Here is an 18,212-nt window from a genome sequence, read left to right as displayed (position 1 = left end):
TTAAATTATGAAAACAATTGTGGTCTCTATGGTCTAGTGGTAACCGTGGCGCTTGTCAAGATGGGGGCTTCGAGTTCGATTCCCGTTCGGGTCAGAAATACTATTGTCATAGATCGTTTTTCTGGCTTGCACTGGTTCAGGGGAACTGTCTAGGGTGTGGTGTGATGAGCATTGGGCATTGCCAGTCCCCAAGACAAGCCACAAAATCCCGGAAACAGCTCCTCTAAGCGAACTGAGGCCGCTATAAGCGTGTTTGTCCAGTCCTGGTGGTTCTCGGGACGTAAAGCAGCTAGTCCTCTTGCGAGATAGTGGGGTTGGTCGCAGGCCTTGCAAGCCGCACCACTAAAGCACCAAGCAACTAGGACACGTGGAACGAAGACGACGGTACGAGTGGTTCGATGATGAGTGTCGGCAAGTGTTACAAGAGAAGAAAGCAGTGTCAAGCTACCCGTCAGAACGTGGAACGATATAGACAGAAGCGGAGACGGCAAACCCAACTCTTCCGGGGAAAGAAGCGCCGTCAGAAAGAGGAGCGTGAAGAACTCGAACAGCTGCACCGTTTTCATGAGACGCGAAGGTTCCACCAGAAATTCAATGCATCCCGAAAAGGCTTCGTGCCGCGAGCAGAAATGTGTCGGAATAAGGATGACGAACGTACGTGATGTGACCGAAAGGTGGAGACAGCACTTCGATGAACACCTGAATGGCGTACAGGCAGAGGACCTAGAAGACGATGGAAGCGATTACGTTGGTGCAGTAAATAAGGAAGATGTACCACTCCCAACGATAGGTGAAGTTAGGAATGCTATCAAACAGCTAGAACGACAAATCAACTGGCAAAGATGGCATCGGAGCGGAACTTATCAAAATGGGCCCGGAAAGTTTGTTAGTAATCTGTATCGGCTGATTTTCAGAATTCGGGAAACAGAACAACTACCGCAGGAGTGGAAAGATGGGATTGTTTGCCCTATCTTCAAAAAATGGAGAAACTAGACTGTGAAAACTTTCGTGCAATCACCGTCCTGAATGCCGCCTACAAAGTGCTTTCCCAAATCATATTCCGTCGTCTATCGCCACTGACAAACAGATACGTGGGAGGTTATCAGGTCGGCTTCATCGAAGGTCGGTCTACTACTGACCAAAACTTCAGCTTGTGGCAGATCCTCCAGAAATGCCGTGAGTACAGAGTCCCTACGCACCATCTATTCATCGACTTTAAAGCCGCATACGATTCAATAACACGAAAAGAGCTATGGAGAATCATGGACGAAACGGCTTCCCCGTGAAGACTGGTTAAGGCTACGATGGATGGAATACAGTGCTGTGTGCGAATATCTGATTCATTCGAGTCCCGCAGAGTGCTTCGACAAGGTGATGCTCCCTCTTGCCTACTGTTCAACATTGCGCTAGAGGTTGTTATGAGACGAGCGGCGTTTAACTTGCGTGGTACGATTTTAAATAGATCCAGTCAATTTATCTGCTTCTCTGATGACGTAGACGTTGTCGGCAGAACATTTGAGACGGTAGCTGAACATTACACTAGACTTAAGCACGAAGCAGAGAGAATTGGACTGAATATCAACGCGTCTGACGTCTGACAATAATACCAGCCGCGAGATCCGGAGACGCATTATCAATGGGAGTCGCACCTATGATCTCCAAAACACTTAAGGTCTAACCGACTTAGCAATCGTGCGAAATGTTCCCTGAATAAAACGCTAATAAGACCGGTCGTCCTCTACGGGCACGAAACTTGAACAATACTCGAGGAGGATCTGCGAGTACCCAAGTGTTGCAAGAATGTCGGACAACTATCATCAAGCCATGTTGTAAAGACGTTAAGCCAAAATAAATAAATAAAAAAAAATATGACAATTACAGAAACTGGACAGGATACATACTTGATGAGTAATTGGAATCAAACCAAAAAGTCTTGTTGCTTTGGTTGGTCCCCATTCGCCACTAGCACAATCTGGAAGCGGAACCATGACTGTTTGTAATTCTTCGCAACAAATCTAAAATAAAGCAACAAAATATGAAGTTAATTTATTGAAAAATATAACTCGTTTGATAAATATACCTTGAATTTGCACACACTTTTGAATTTCATCGGTTCGCCAGTAAGGTATTCTTGAGGTGTAACGGCATTGGCAAAAATGTCCAGCAGAAATGCCCCTGAACAGGGCGCATGTACTCGGAATGCTACGATATTACTTATAACAGATTGCATAACGAAGCGTTTCAGTGATATCCCATCGTATGAATCTTCCTCACTATCGTAGAACTTGAGATTATAATGGAATATCAGACAGCCTTGCATGTCGGACGGCATAGCTATTCTAACAGTTGCGGCACCTGATCGTAGAAATGTCTGTAGAGTAATGCTGTTTCAAAAAGTCTCAATATCTTACCAGTATCATCAGTATAAACAACGGCACCGTATCCTTCATCAGCAAAATGGAGCCCATACCGGAAGAATAGCGACCTCACAAAGGGTAGATTCTCAAACTCATTCAAAGTGATCGGACGTTTGAGCAGTTGCCAATCTTCTTGTAGCGGGAAAAACTCGTAGATAAATTCACGTGGATCCGTCAGGAAGTAGTGGTCATCGTACTCGTACCGCAGGCTGTCATTTTTACCTTTTCCGCTTTTCGGTGCTTCCTTCGCGTTGACCAAATGACGGGCCCCCCAATTGCATTGTACGAATCGCCACGCACCTGCGACGTATACAGCATTCCAGGAATTGCGGAATCTAGAGTTTTTCGGATGGCTGTGAAAGTGGTAGTAATGAGGACATTTAATACTTATGGCGTACGATATTACAATTACCTTGAATCTTGAAATTTAACACCTGGCTGATAACCCGCGCTTTTTGAATAACCTTTGACCACCACACAGTGTAAACCCGCATAGCTAGAAAATATACTCATTGTTTTTTTCGGATTTTTTTATTTTGCTCGTATGCTTCGGACAAACCTGCATAGCCGCTTGAAAAGAACATGATAACTTTCTGTACCATATTTGATGCCTCTGAGTAAGCCCATGGGAGTATCGCCTCGTAGGTCATCGTCAAATGTCATTGTGTTGAGATTTTTAACTGTGATCCAACGAAAGATTGTACGCGCCTTCTCAATATCTGAGGTACATCGCCCAACTAGCTGCCGTACAAGGTCGGTGAAAGTTTTTTGGTCTTCTTGAGCAACTGTGATAGCAATTTGATCGACGTCGTGGAACTCAACGGGATCATTGTAGATTTGAAATTTGCTGAGTGCTGGCGGAGCGGGTTTCGGTGCAACCAGCGGATATTCCAAAGTGACCGTGCCTTCCGTGAATTCATCATCCAAAAATATGCTCTCGGTTTGCATATATTCACTCCGTCGAGCACTGATGAGTTCTAACATTTCACTAGACTGACGGTCTACTAAGGCCGCAGTTTCTGAGCGCTCGTGTTCTAGCAGTTTTCTTGTCAGACTTTCTTTTTTCTTTGTCTTACGAATTGTCATATTCTTCTCCAGATCTTCTTTTTGTTGTTCGTGTTTCAAAGTCAGAATGCTCTGATCTTCTCTCGTGCGTCGTGAGGTAGTCATCTCTTTTTCGAATTTATGAGCTAGTCGTTGAAGTTCCCGTTCCCATTCATCCTACAAGTACAAATGAGAGCTATTTTCGCAGCTTTCTCAAGTGAAATTGTGTCTTTTCCTCTTACCTGCAATTCACTCTGCATTCTCTTATCTTCTTCTTCACGCTTTCTTGCGAATTTCCTATACAAATCATCCTCTTCCTTTCTATGTTTCATCTCCAGCTTCGCCTGCTCCTCGCGAGCCTGTAATAAAAATAATATAATATATAATCTATCTATCTATATATATATATATATATATATATATATATATATATATATATATATATATATATATATATATATATGATGTCTGTCTGTCTGTCTGATTCTTATAGACTCGGAAACTACTGAACCGATCGACATGAAAATTGGTATGTAGGGGTTTTTGGGGCCGGGGAAGGTTTTCGTGATATTTTGAGACCCCTCCCCCCTCTCTAAGGGGGGGCTGCCATACAAATGAAACACAAATTTCTGCATTACTCGAGAATTAATCAATCAAACGAAACCAAAGTTGGCATGTGAAAGTTTTAGGGTGCAATAAATGTTTCTATGATGGTTAGACAGTCCTTCCCCCACTCAAAGGGGGGGCTGCCATACAAATGAAACACAAATTTCTGCATTACTCGAGAATTAATCAAGCAAATGAAACCAAATTTGGCATGCGGAGGTTTTAGGATGCAATAAATGTTTCTATGGTGTTAAGATACTCCTTCCCCCTCTCTTAGAGGGGGCTGCCGTACAAATGAAACACAAATTTTTGCATTACCCGAGAATTAATCAAGCAAATTAAACCAAATTAGGCATATGAAAACTTTAGGGTGCAATGAATGTTTCTATGGTGGTTAGATACCCCTCCCCCCTCTCTTAGGGGTGGCTGCCATACAAATAAAACACAAATTTCTGCATTATTCGAGAATTAATCAAGTAAATGGGCGGGACGAAGTTTGCCGGGTTAGCTAGTATAATATAAAATACTAATTAAATTTAATCACAAAAAAAATCAAAGTGTAAGGCTAATACTTTCAACTAAGGCTCGCCCACCGGAGCAATAAGCAACTAGCAATTAGCAACATGCAATAATCAATATTATCGCCAATAGGTTTTTTCATTAGATTTTTGTTGACCTCGCATACCGTCGCAATAAGATATCGCTAACGCCTTTGTAGAGCAACATATATCGCTAGCAACACGACGTACCATGTCGCTCGTATAGCCATACTTTGGCAAGTTTCGTTCTTCAAGCAGATTGTTCGCATGATATCAGGCGTTTTAATTGCTTTAGTATGCAAAGTACAACAAAATATGTTGCCTGTTCCATATTGCGTATCGCTGCTTGCTAATTGCTTATTACTCCGGTGTGAGAGCCGCCTAACACTTGTACAGGGTGTTTAATAAGTTCGAATACAACTTTTCATCGTTGTGTAGGTGCACACCATGTGCATTCTGTGAATTGGTATTGATGTCAGCTTTAGCCTCATGTATAGGCTAACCGACGCGCGGTGTCGACTTGCTGTCATTTGTTCACCGCGCGCGATGAAGGAGTACTGCGACGTCGTAGTAAAGTTGTTTGCGAGAGTTGAGTGACCCGGCGACATATTCCGGCGGTTGAAATCCTACGGGGTAAAGCGGACTTTCATCTATACCACCATCCGTTGATACCGGGAAACGGGTTTGGTCAACGCCAGCAGCCATCAAAGTGGTAAGGGAGCGGGTTCGTCGAAAAACGAACCGCTCGATCCTGAAGACCGCAGCTGATCTGGATATGTCGATCGCTACTGCCCACATCATCATGACGACGGATCTGGGATACAAGCTGTACAAGAAAAGCAAAGTTCATGGGGTAACGAAGGCTATAACGAAGAAGAAACCGGACAGAGCCAAACTGATACTTTCGCGGCATGCAGGTCAGACATTAGTGTTTCCTGTTGATAAAATCATTGTCTTGCAACAGTCGCACAATGTCCAAAATGATCTGCTGTGGGCGCCGACGTTGGCCAGCATCTCCCCGTCCCACATAAACATCCCGCGATTCCTGAGCGTCGCGTCGGTGATGGTTTGGGGGCCTTATCCAGGGGTGGGAGGCTCTCACTGGTGTTTATAGAGAAAAACCTTAAAATCAACGCCACGTACTATAAGACCGAGGGTCTGGAGTAGGTTGTGACCCCGGCACTTCAGGATCTCTACGGGAAGGATCATTACGTCTTTCAACAGAACGGCACACCGGTTCATATGGCGAATATCATCCAAGCGCGATGTCGACAGAATTTGACTGATTTATTCGATAAAACTATCTGCCGTCCCGGCTCCCCGGACCTCAATCACCTGGAGTTTTATGTATGATCGTCAATGATGTTCGTTCATTACGCCGGATACGCCCGTTCCGGTATCTATAATATTCTTACACTTTGGAGAAAATTAGAGCACTGAACGAAAGTCTGGTTCCGGTCGTCCGACGGTGCTACGCGATCATAAACTGCAGCTGAAGCTAAAGCAGGAAACGGAGGGAAAGGATGCTACAGTGTCGGACGAAACATTGAGATAAATTGCTCAAGCAAAAAAAGAAAGTGACAGAACTTTGAGAAAAAATGATCCAATACTGTGCTTCAATTCATTTATAATAATTCATTATTCGAAGAAATTTGTAACATCTGTAGTTAAAACAATAGTCTTTCATAAAAATTGCGTATTAAGCATACTTAACAACTTAAAGACGCGACAAAATTCAGGACCAGTTCCTCGTTTTGGCTGTTTCGAGTGTTGTTTCAACCGATTTTTGAAGAAAATTAATTGTTTCTCGGTGGTATTTTGTGTTTTTTCGGATCCTGGTAAGTATTTATCATGTAAACTAGAAGTATGTAAGGTTTTAATTCTCGAATTCTAGTTCAAAATGAAAAATGAATTCGAACGTATTTTCCAATCTTAATGATGTCTACCTAAACTATTTTCAAGTCACCAATTTTTTTTCGGATGGGAGATTTTTCCGACATTTCATACTTCTTAACTCCCGCCTTGGTATCAGTGTTGCCACACGTACAGATTTATCTGGAAAGGTACAGATTTTTCCGATATTTTTAGTACAGATCCTGTATGGTACAAAGTACCGATATTCGTCAAAAAGTACAGATTGGTACAGATTTTTTGCGCATGTGAAATTTCTTACATTTGAACAAAGCAACATTAAGGTGCAATAATTGATCAGTTTCATTAGGACGGAATTTCTTATCGTCGTCTGAAAGGATTCGATTGCCCAGATCTAGTAGTCGTCAAATGTAGGGTAACACGGGGTGAGTTGGACCCCTTGATCTCCAAAAGTACGGCTCAACAACAAGCACTTTGATTTTAAAAAAATGGGAGTTTTCCGATCGTGGTTTTAAGGTTTTTCCCGCTGATTAAACAAACTTTTCGTGTATTGCAGTAAAGGTCTGTTCGTCTACAGAAGAGGAACAATTTGATGCAGCGAAACTATAAGTTTGATAACAATGAATGAAATTAATTGGATTTTAATTTTTGCATGTTGTGTGGGGTGACATGGACACGTTTCTGTGGGGTGAATTGGTCCTACAGGTTTGAGGCTTTTCTTTAATCTAATTGTTTCCAGATGTCACGGAATTACAAAAAGAGGATGGGCAGACAAAGTTGGAAGAAGGAGGAGCTTGAAAAAGCAAGTCAGGCCATCAAGAACGGATTTTCTTTGACCAACAACGAAAGTGTTTGAAAATGCTCGAACAACAGTGAAAAGTTTCATGCAGAATTCGAGATGGTGTCAATCCAATTTTTCTGGTCTGGAATCTGGCCAAGACACCTGGTATCGATCCCAAAACACTGTTACTGATCGTAACATTATCCCAAAATACATTACATAAACATAAGTATGTTTTTTTCGATGAAACACACACTGGACCAAATCACCTCACAGACGGTCCAAATCACCCCGCATCAAATTTTAATGTCCAAAAATCATCTCTTTTATTTTATGATATATTTGGTAGTTTGAAGCTTGATACACTGATTAAACATTATTGATTAAGAGAAAATAAGTGTAGCTCAGTATACAATGTGAAATTTTTGATTTAAATCGTATTGGTTTGGAAATATTAGGCGATTTGCTTAGGTGGTCCAAATTCCCCCCTTTTTCCCCTACATATCATTCACTGGTTTTGTGTGCTAGTTATGCATGTGAGAAAATCCCTGACCATCTTGAGCATTTTTTGAGGGACATATGGTCGGTGTTAAGTCAGAGGGGACCATGTCGCAAAATTCAAATTGATTGCATTAGGTTAAACATTTTGTACAGCACGCGTACAGCAGGAATAACTTATTGACATTGTTTTGAGCGCTTAATGAAAACCCCCTATCGCACCAAACTTCAAGTTCATTTTTCTCGAAATCATAAAAATGTCACATGGTCCAGTCTGACTTAACACAGACCGTATATATGGCCGTATATATATCCAAGGGCCCAAAAAGGACTAAATAATTCGAAGTAATTCAGGTAAAATGTGTTTGAGGCGTTTCCACGGTTCTACGATGAGAATATACAAGATCTGGAGAATTAATTTCGTATCCTAAAGGTAAAATTACTCCGTAAGGAAATCACAGTTTTAGGAGACGAGTATGTGAAGGATTGGTGGACGAAAATTGGATGCCTAAAAAGAATTGACGGTTCGCTCGCATTTTCGGCGCTACGATTCCATGTTTGTAACGTTCTCACTATTCCTCACTCCTCGGCAACTGTCGAGCGATTTTTTTTTCTGAATATTATCAGAACAAAATAAGCTTCGAAATCGGCTCAGCAACGATACGATTAACCCTATTTTGAGATCAAAAGATTTGATCAAACATTGTGGTGGCAGCTCGAAAATTTTTATAAACGCAGTTATAGTATGCAGTCTAGATTCAGAAAACCGATGTATAAGCATCATCAAACACAAGATTGACTTGCAAATGTAAATGCAGTATTTGTACTAAATAAATGAGTATTTTTTGATGCTAATAAAATAGATTTTTTTCTACAACGAATATTTTCGATGGCATAGATTTTTGGAAAAAAAGTACGATGAGAAAGATTTTTAACCCCTCTGGTACAGATTTAAATGTGGCTACGCTGCTTGGTATATCCGTGGACATCTGACCATGATACTCCATGAAAAATAGTAAAAAAAGCTCTTACTTCTAGACTCTTCATCTCTGAACGAACCGAGTTGTGTTTATTCGAGCATGTAGCAAAGTTATATTGTTTTTGTTCCATTATTTTCCTCGAATGCCTTATTTGCTGCTAAGTTATTTGCTTCCTAACAAGAAGCTGTTGTTGTTGTTGTTGTTGCATTTTCTCTTCTACTGATATTTCATGGTCCATGTACCATGAGGAACAATCGTTTTTAATGAAAGTGAGAGTGCTACATAATATGGCGTTTCTTTGAACCTTTATATAAGAGCTGAACATTTTTCCGGCGCAACACCCTTGAGGTGAGCTGTCAAGTCAAGCTAAGTCAAGCCGCACATCTGATAGATAAGATGCCACTTGATGTGTCGTAAAGTTATATCTTATACCCGTTTGTTCGAGATATTTGATTTGAATGCTTTTATGCTAGCATCCACGAGAATAATATTGCTGTAAGATTGTTAGTAAAAAAAGGACCCAATTGAAAAATATTACGTGACAAAGTTATCTTATCGGAGAAAATAGGATATCCACACATCATTCCACCCGCATATGAGGATACATTTGTGCAACTAAAACAAATCATCTATATCATAATGCATCTAAATCCGGACACTTATGTGATTATGATGATACCTCCAACTACTAGAAAATATTGACATATCATAGCATGAAAAATTACCGTTCCTATAAAATAAGCAGGCTTTCGTAAAAGTTATGAATCACAGAATTCCACAAAACCATGTTTTTTTTATCCCATTTATTTATTTATCAGGCTCATTAGCATTTTATCTGTAACAGAGCCGCGTTTTTATCGTGTACATGTGCATATAATTATGTTTCTATAAATTGTAAATTACACAGTAGTAGAGTAGCCATTTAGGCGTTAGGTTTTCTGTTCCATTACATTATGGTAAGTTACACTGTAGTAGCCATTTAGGCGTAAGGGTATTCTATCTGTTCTTCCATTGTTCAGCAGACCGGACAGCGGAGACAGTTGAAATCGATCATTGTTGGGTTATTTATAGAACAGCAGCCCGATGTTTCTTGCAGAGCAGAGCAGTTGTATGGACATAAAGATGGTCAATTGAGGGCCCTGAGTTTGAACTCACGATCGATCGCTTATTAAGCGAACGCGAAACCAAGTGGCTACGAAGACCCCCCCAAAACCATGTTATATTTGTTCAAAATTTGTGAATTTCTTCATTGTGCGCCGATTCGTCCATCTGGATTTGAAATCATATTCTGAATGTGTCATTTTCGGACACGTGGAGTTGGTAAAGGTGCTCACGTGGTCGAGTGGCTAGCGTCCCACCTAACATGCCGGGGGTTCGGGTTCGATTCCCGTTCTGGCCGGGGGATTTTTCGTCAGCGAAATTTTTTCCGACTTGCACTGAGGTTACGCGTATTCTAGAGCTCGCCACTCCAGAGCACATTCAAGGCGTGTTATTCGGCATAGAAATCTCAACTAAGTACTACTTATAAAAATGACGCATTGAGAAGGCAAAAGTTCCACTGGGAAAGTTAGTGCCATCCAAATAAGTAGAAGTTGGAAAAACAGAGAGAAACAGGCTAACATTTCGATGATTGGTCCCTCAAGGCTGCTGCAATGTTAAATCCCGAAAAAATATCCCCAGTGTAACAAGCATCAAAAAGGCGTTTTCAGTTTTTTTTATAGAAAATGAATATCGTGCCTAAATATCAAATTGCTCCGTAAAGACAAAATTTGATTTCCTGAAAAGAAATGACAGTTTGCTCGCATTTTAATACTCTCCGCAGTTACTGTCGAATGATTTTTTTAAATATAGCAACAACAAAACTAAACATCTAAATCGACAAAGTAACAATGATGACACTCTTGTATTCTAAGCAAACAGTATAGGGCAGCTCGAAACTTTTGATTACTGATGCGGTCAAAGTTTAACAAGAGTGGTAACAAGTATAACAATCATTAAACAAATGAGTAATTTGAGACTCGAGTAATGTTTTTCGAACAGATTTTTCTATGGAACACATATTTTGAATGGTACAGATTGCGACAGAGATTTCTGAAAGAAATAATATAGAATTTCAGTAGAACTGTGATAAAAATCTGGTTATTTGAAAAGCGGCAAGAATATTTATGTTTGCAGCAGCATCAGTAGAAACTATCAGAACAATAAATTGCGGAGGCAGATGATTTTTAAGGATTTGTAGCAGTTTTTTTTTCGTGGAACAGAATGAATTCCCTGCCCTAAAAGTAAGTTTGCTTATGAGGAAATCTCATAAGCAAACTTACTTCGAACATTTACAGGATTGGTGAACAAAAAATGCCTAATCAAACGCACGAGTGATTCGAGGCTTGTAATTATAGTAAGTAAATGTAATATTTTGTAGAAAATAAATGAACAGTTTTTTTCTGCAACAAATATTTTCGATAGGGGGTCTCCGTAGCCACATTGGTTGCGCGTTCGCTTAGTAAGCGATCGATCGTGAGTTCAAAACTCAGGGCCCTCATTTGACCATCTTTGTGTTGTTACAGAACAGCTACGTCCACGCAACAATCATCAGCGATGGAGATCGATCCACGGTCGAAATAAGATCGATTCATCCATACAACTGCTCTGCTCTGCAAGACACATCGGCCTGCTGTTCTATAAATAACTCAACAATGATCAATCAACTGTCTCCGCTGTCCGGTGGTCTAACTGGATAATGGAAGAACAGAAAGAATACTCTTACGCCTAAATGGCTACTGTGTGAATGTACCATATGTAATGGTATAGAAGGAATACTGGCGAATGGCAACTGTGTAATGTGCTAATTATAGATATGATACCCATGTGACATGTACACGATTAAAATTCGGCTCCTTTACTGCTAAAATGCTAATGAGCCCGCAATAAATAAATGGGATAAATATTTTCGATGGTACAGAAAAAGTAAAGATGAAAAAGATTTTTACACCTTCCGGTACAGATGAAAATGTGGCAACACTGATTCGACTTCCAACTCGGTAGAACATACTGGCTCCTGGAGCATTTGTAGCAACGCATATAGGGAAACTCGGGGTGATTTGGTCATACGGAGTGATTTGGTCCTGAGAGAGAGGAGCCAGCTGAATGACAGATAGTTTGTTTTCTTCTTATTCTTTTTACGCATTCTCATCAAGAAAATTCTAATCTGACAATTTCAATCAAGCAAGTTGTTGTCAACCTTTGTTTGTGAGTACATTTGTGCGTTTTTATCCCCGATTTGATTTTTGACCTAGGACTGCGTCTAAAAGGAATATATGGGGGGTAAAAAATTTGAACACTGATCAGGTAGGAAATAATAAAAGATGTACCAGGTCAGCCCACATCATGGCTTCCAGCAGCATCGGCCCATTCAAAGTTTTTTTTTTTACTTTTGATAATTTCGATATGGTTGCCCTAAAGAATTATTTCGATGATTTCTAAAACAATATCCGAAATAAGAAGCAAACTGATCTTTATGATCTGTCTGTCGGTGGAGATCTTGTGTGAATTTATGGGTGTTTTTGGCTCATTTGTGACTTTTTCCGATCGTTCATCCAGTTTTCACGAATTCATTCATTCTTTCACTGGTTCCAGGTTGACCTATTGCTGCAAGCTCAATGAATCGATTTTTGCAATGTGGGCGATGATTGTATATTCTCCGATGCAATTTGAATATGCAACGTATGTGGAATATATAAAATAAGTGCTAATCTTCCAATGAAAAGAGTTAACATTGATTTCTCTCAGGTGCATTTTGAGGGAATTTTGTTTGTGTCCGATGGAAATAAAAAAAGGATGCTGTGTCTACATTTTTAACAGGCAGTGATCACGATTCGGATGAAGATGAGAATTATTCTACCAGTCTCTCGTCATCTTTGCCATGATATTCCTGCCCATCACTGATGGACCATTCATATACAAATTTTAAATTTGACATGCATGTCGCTTATCAAGGCAATAGTATCACTGAAGATCCAATCGAATTGACCGATAGTGAAGGTGAACCAATAAGTCTTGTCCACAAAACTAAAAGGGTCATGATTCTTTCTCCCCTTTATGTGTGATATAATTTGTACACCAATTCCCATACACAACATATCTGTCGCTTCCAATCAGTTGTGCTCACTCTGCCCTCCCTCACAACACCCACTTCCCGTTTGTGACGTTGATGAGTGAACATTGTTCGTGCGAGTGTCGAGCAGGAATGAATTGTCTTTCTCGAGATTCATTGTAATCTTACGTTGATCACACTTGATCGTAAAAATTACAAAAAGAATGTATTTAACCGCAGTATTTGATAAACTCTTTCTGAAAAGAACTGGATTTGATTTGCTGAAAACACTATCTTGTTTTCTCTCGTGTTGTGCGTTATGTGTGGCGATGATAGTTTTTTTCGAAGTTGTTGTTGATTTCTATGGCTTCGGCGTTTTCGGCTTGCATGCAGCGATTTTTAAGGATTTATTTGACTTTTGCTTTCGGGCAGCCACACCAGCAGTAGCAGCAGTTTTCTTCTTGATGGTCGCCTTCTTCACAGCAGCAAGTTTGTTTTTTTTTTGCAGCAGTAAATGTTCCAAAATGATCTAACCGCTGTACAATTATAATTGAGTGGATTTCCTAGCTGGCACCTGATTATATATAGATTTTTGTGATTTCAATAGATTGCTTTCAAAACAATTTTTGAGCTATTGAAACAAGTTTTTGGATCAATAAGTAACAAGCATATAACGCGTAGACATTTTATCTTTCGAATGAAGCGGTTATCATACCATTTCTTTCAACCGGCGAAGCGGTTTTATTGTGAAAGATGTAGTCCGACGTCAAAATTATTTTCACATAAAATGTCTTGCGAAAAAATGTCATGTTGAAATTTTCTACATATTTCAATACTTCCCCTTGGTTCACCGTGACTGGTTTGCGCTGACATAAGGGTGATCACAACAAATGCGAGCTGGCTCCTCTCTCTCAGATTTGGACCACCCCTTTATCTCGAAAATTACGGCTCCACTTGGCTTTTGTCATCTTCTTTTATTAGCATGAACAAGGCAAGCATTAGTTAGGTTTGACGCTAACCATTCGGCCACGGGAGCACATTCGGAATAGTAAATATTCGAGATGCATTAATCGGTGCCTGCTTACTAGCACCTGTTAAGCACACTACAACACGTGCTTTATCATCTTGACTGGGGGAACACGCCCCTATCTAACTGATCAAGCATATACAGGGTGTTCAATAAATTCGAATACAACTTTTCTTCGTTGTGTAGGTGCGCACTATGTGCATTTTGTGTACCATGCGCGTCGGTTAGCCTATATATGAGGCTTAAGCTGACACCACAATACTAATACACAGAATGCACATGGTATGCACCTACACAACGATATGAGGATAAAGTCGACAGACTTGCTGTGATTTGTTGTTCGTTCACTGTGGACAATGAAGGAGTAGTAGAGTTGTTTGCGAGAGGTGAGCGACATATTTCAGCGGTTGAAATACCACGAGATGAAGAGGAAGTCCATCTATACCAACATTCATCGGTACTGGGAGACGGGCTCGGCCAAGGACCGTGTGAGATCCGGGCGGCTGCGTTCGGCGAGGACGCCAGCATTGGGACTGCCCATACCATCATGACGAAGGACCTGGGATACAAGCCGTACAAAAACGCAAGGTTCACGGGGTAACGAAGGCTACAACGAAGAAGAGGCTGAGCAGAGCCAAACTGATACTTTCGCGGTACGCAGGTCAAGAGTTCGTGTTTTCTGATGAGAAATTCTTTGTCTTGCAACAACCGCACAGTGTCCCGTAATGCTGTGGGCGCTGACGTTGACCAGCATCCCCCTGTTCAACATAAACATCCCGCGGTTCCAAAGCGCTTCCAGAGGCGCGTGAATTTATTTAGGAAGAAAAATGGAATTTTGTTACGTAACACGCTGTCCAACTTCTATAAGACCAGGTGATGATCTGGTAGCTTTTTGCCATTGTAAACGAACAATGCTTCAACTTATCAGTGTTTGCCAAATGATCCACTCATTGAAAAAATCGCTTTAGTTCGTTCAAATATGATCTTTCAGGAAACATTTCCCCCAGCGGTATTCTTTTGTTGTTATGTGTTGCAAATAACGACACAAAAGAGAACGAGACAACTCTGCATCGGCTCGCACTTTATTGCACACCAGCATGCAAGTAAAGCTATCATATACGCTTTTGGTCAGAAAGCTTATTTTCTTCTTTGCCTCTAACATATGCATATCGACCTCTCCATGCATCATGAAACAGCAGGATCATACGGACCACGCAAAGCGAAAGATTCATATTCAGCTAATGTAGCAGATCCTGATTTTTAAGTCTCAGAGAGTGCAAACTATATTATTATTTAGCTCGATAGAGGCTAAGGGAGGGTAGTCAGATTATATTTTCCATTTTCAACGCCGCTATCCCTTGAAATATGTATATTCATATAGACCGCATAGTTTTACTAGCAACACCGCTACAGTGAGAAGCAAAAACTCTCACGTTTTATCTCTTTTCCCATTCGCTGCTCTCCGCAAACGGTGACTGAATGATGACGTAATTTTTCTTGTATCATTTATTGCTTTGCACTTTTCTGTGCAGTGAGTTTCGCTATAGTAAAATGGGAGGATATATGCGGTTCAAACTTGTATGCAGGCTTCGAAAATGGTATGCGATGTTTGATACAGATCGGGTATGCAATCAACAGTCTTCATTCCTCTCTTAGTTTAATCACTAAATGTTACACAAGTGATTACTGACATTCATACAAGTATTTGAATGATCCTCTCATATTTGGTTATATGTTCGTGAGAGTTTACTTGCATGACACATTGTGTATCATTCGATTTTGATCGAAATCCAAACACTGCAACTTATATTCTAGTGTATTGGCATTGGTGACTACCATACACTGAATGATTTTCATATGTGTGTGTGCAAGCGCTGAGCGTAAACCGTAAGGCGAGTTAGCAACGGAGGTACCCGGGCGGCGACAGCAACAATTTGCTGACAACAACATTGGCGGTCGTTGGCAATCGAGCCAGCAGAACGGGGTCATCGAAGTATGCTGACGACAACTTTGGATCAATAAACTTTGGCAGTTTTCGGCGTGGATAAGCAGAGGCACGAAACTGCAACTTTGCATTATGAACTGTAGAAAAATTTAAATAATCAAATAAAAGTTAGTTAGTGCTAGGTTATCGACAAGTGTGGTCGCGTTTTTTAAAAAGATTATCACGTCCGTGAAATCTTAACTGGAGGCTCCGGCGAGATCCTCTAAAGCGGGAATTGTATAAAGTGTTTAGTGTAGTGCAAAACTCTTAAGAAAAAATTAGTGCAACCAAAATCTTGATTAAAGTGTTTTTATTGGTTCAAAGAGCCAGGTTGTGTTCGAATATTACTGGTTCAAAGAGCCAGGTACTACACATCGCAAAAGCGAACTACAAGACACCGAGGACCTGATCCCGATCGGCACCGCTGGCCCGGAGTAGCGGAAGTAAAACGGATACCCAAACGTGCCTGCTTGTAGATCCCCCGTTTACAGAGGACAGCCACCGAAAAGTCCAACGTGTGATGTTGGCCATATCCAGGACTAGGTCCTTTATGTAAGTTATTCTTCTATTTTCTATTTTTAGAAACCTAAGTGTAGTGATTTTTCAAGAAAAAGTGAAATTTGTAATTCATTTCTCAACCAAAAATAGTGAACAGAGTGATTTAGTTCTTCAAGAGTGAAAACAAAAAAGCTAATTGCGTTTCCAAAAAAATAGTTATTAAATCGTTTTGTAAAAATTAGTCGAAAAAAGAGTAGATTCAATTTTTATTTCGACAGAATAATGTCAAATCCAGGAGGTGTACCAATCCCTGCACCAGCTGCTGCACCTTTAACGATGCAACAGTTTATAGATTTAGGTAGGTTGCCAGATTTTATCCGTGATCTGCAACCATTCGACGGAAAGGCAACCGAGCTTTTAGCTTGGTTGATGGATGTCGAAGGCGTTTTTGGTATGTACCGAGACGCCGGGGCAACCGCAGGCCAAATAAATTTAATTGAACGTTCCGTGCGTAGAAAAATAAGAGGCGAAGCCGCCGATATTTTAAACGCAAATAATATTAAACACGATTGGGCTGACACTAAAAAGACCCTTCTGCTATATTATAGAGATAAACGTGATCTCAAAACGTTAGATTACGAACTGACCTCCATTAAGAAGTCAGGCAATGAAAGTTTGGGAAGTTATTATTCAAGAGTTAATGAACTCTTATCTTCGATTATAGCTCAAATTCAAACAGAAGAGAAATATTTTCTACACATTGATTCGCATATAGATTTTTTCAGAGAAAAATCTGTAGATGCATTTATTAGAGGGTTGGAGAAACCATTGTGCCAACTCCTCAAAACATTTAATCCACAAACCATGAACCAAGCATATCAATTCTGCTTGGATTATTATAATATGGATTCCCGATCAGCTCCATTTCGCAATGAACATCCCATACATATCCCCAAGCCGAGAGACTTTGATGTTTCAAAAATCCCTCCTAGACCACCTCTCAGGAAGTTTGCTCCAATTCCGACTCCCAGAAATTTTCAACCGTTCCAACACTTCCCATTTGACAGGCAAAATTTCCAAGGATTTAGACCTCAATTCCCAACTTCTCCTCAAAATTTTCAACCACCTCCTAGGCCCTGGTTTCCAAAACCACTACCTAGACCCGAACCAATGGAGGTTGATCACAGCATCCGATCTCGCAACATAAACTACGGTAACAGACCTCCTATAGACAACAAAAGACCGCACCCACATTCAAATCAGATACACAATTTCAAGCGTGTTGCACATCCGCTTGAATACACGGACGATCAACACTATTATGATTATGAACCTGAATATGACCATTATTACAATCATTATAAAATGGAAGAGGAACAAATTCTAACTGATGCTCATTGTTCTGGTGAGCCAAGTTCAGAGGAAACCGCAGCTGAGCAGGAAAGTGAACCTCAACCCTCTTCATCACAGACTAATTTTTTAGAATGGAAGCCGAGTTGGTAAAGCCAACCCTTCCGTATATTAATTTGAAAACTAACATTGGAGAATTCCCATTCTTGATAGATACTGGAGCGAACATTAATATAATTGAACCAAAATTAGCCTATTCGTATAAAATTTCTAAGCCATACAATTTTGAAGCAGATAACATTTCCAGTGCAAATGGTACGTTCAGAGCAACATCCGCAATTGATATAATATTCTTTTACCCGAAAATAAACCATTCCGCTCAATTTTTACTTCATAAATTTCACCCATTTTTTAAAGGTATTATTGGAACAGGTATTTTGAAATCTTTGAATGCAAAAATTGATCTTGGAAATAGTGTCATACATTTGAAAAAAGGTAACGAGACATTGGAAGCCCCACTTTTGCA

The 18,212-nt window shown here is 40.3% G+C and overlaps 1 protein-coding gene across 12 annotated transcripts in view; it reads right to left on the bottom strand.

The window, feature by feature from the left end:
* The window catches only part of LOC129770059 (hillarin), a 65,817-nt gene that overhangs the window by 438 nt on the left and 47,167 nt on the right, over positions 1-18,212 (bottom strand). For all 12 annotated transcript variants that reach the window (XM_055772666.1, XM_055772660.1, XM_055772663.1 and 9 more), the window contains exons 5-10: positions 3,704-3,820; positions 2,977-3,638; positions 2,830-2,913; positions 2,412-2,770; positions 2,081-2,355; positions 1,902-2,015 (exon numbers count right to left, since the gene is read on the bottom strand). In XM_055772666.1, coding sequence (XP_055628641.1) covers positions 1,902-2,015; positions 2,081-2,355; positions 2,412-2,770; positions 2,830-2,913; positions 2,977-3,638; positions 3,704-3,820 — 1,611 coding nt within the window. The remainder of the gene's footprint in view (positions 1-1,901; positions 2,016-2,080; positions 2,356-2,411; positions 2,771-2,829; positions 2,914-2,976; positions 3,639-3,703; positions 3,821-18,212) is intronic.

The sequence above is a fragment of the Toxorhynchites rutilus genome, chromosome 2, assembly GCF_029784135.1.
Source record: "Toxorhynchites rutilus septentrionalis strain SRP chromosome 2, ASM2978413v1, whole genome shotgun sequence".
Classification (NCBI taxonomy): domain Eukaryota; kingdom Metazoa; phylum Arthropoda; class Insecta; order Diptera; family Culicidae; genus Toxorhynchites; species Toxorhynchites rutilus.
This window is presented reverse-complemented; position numbering and strand designations above follow the sequence as displayed.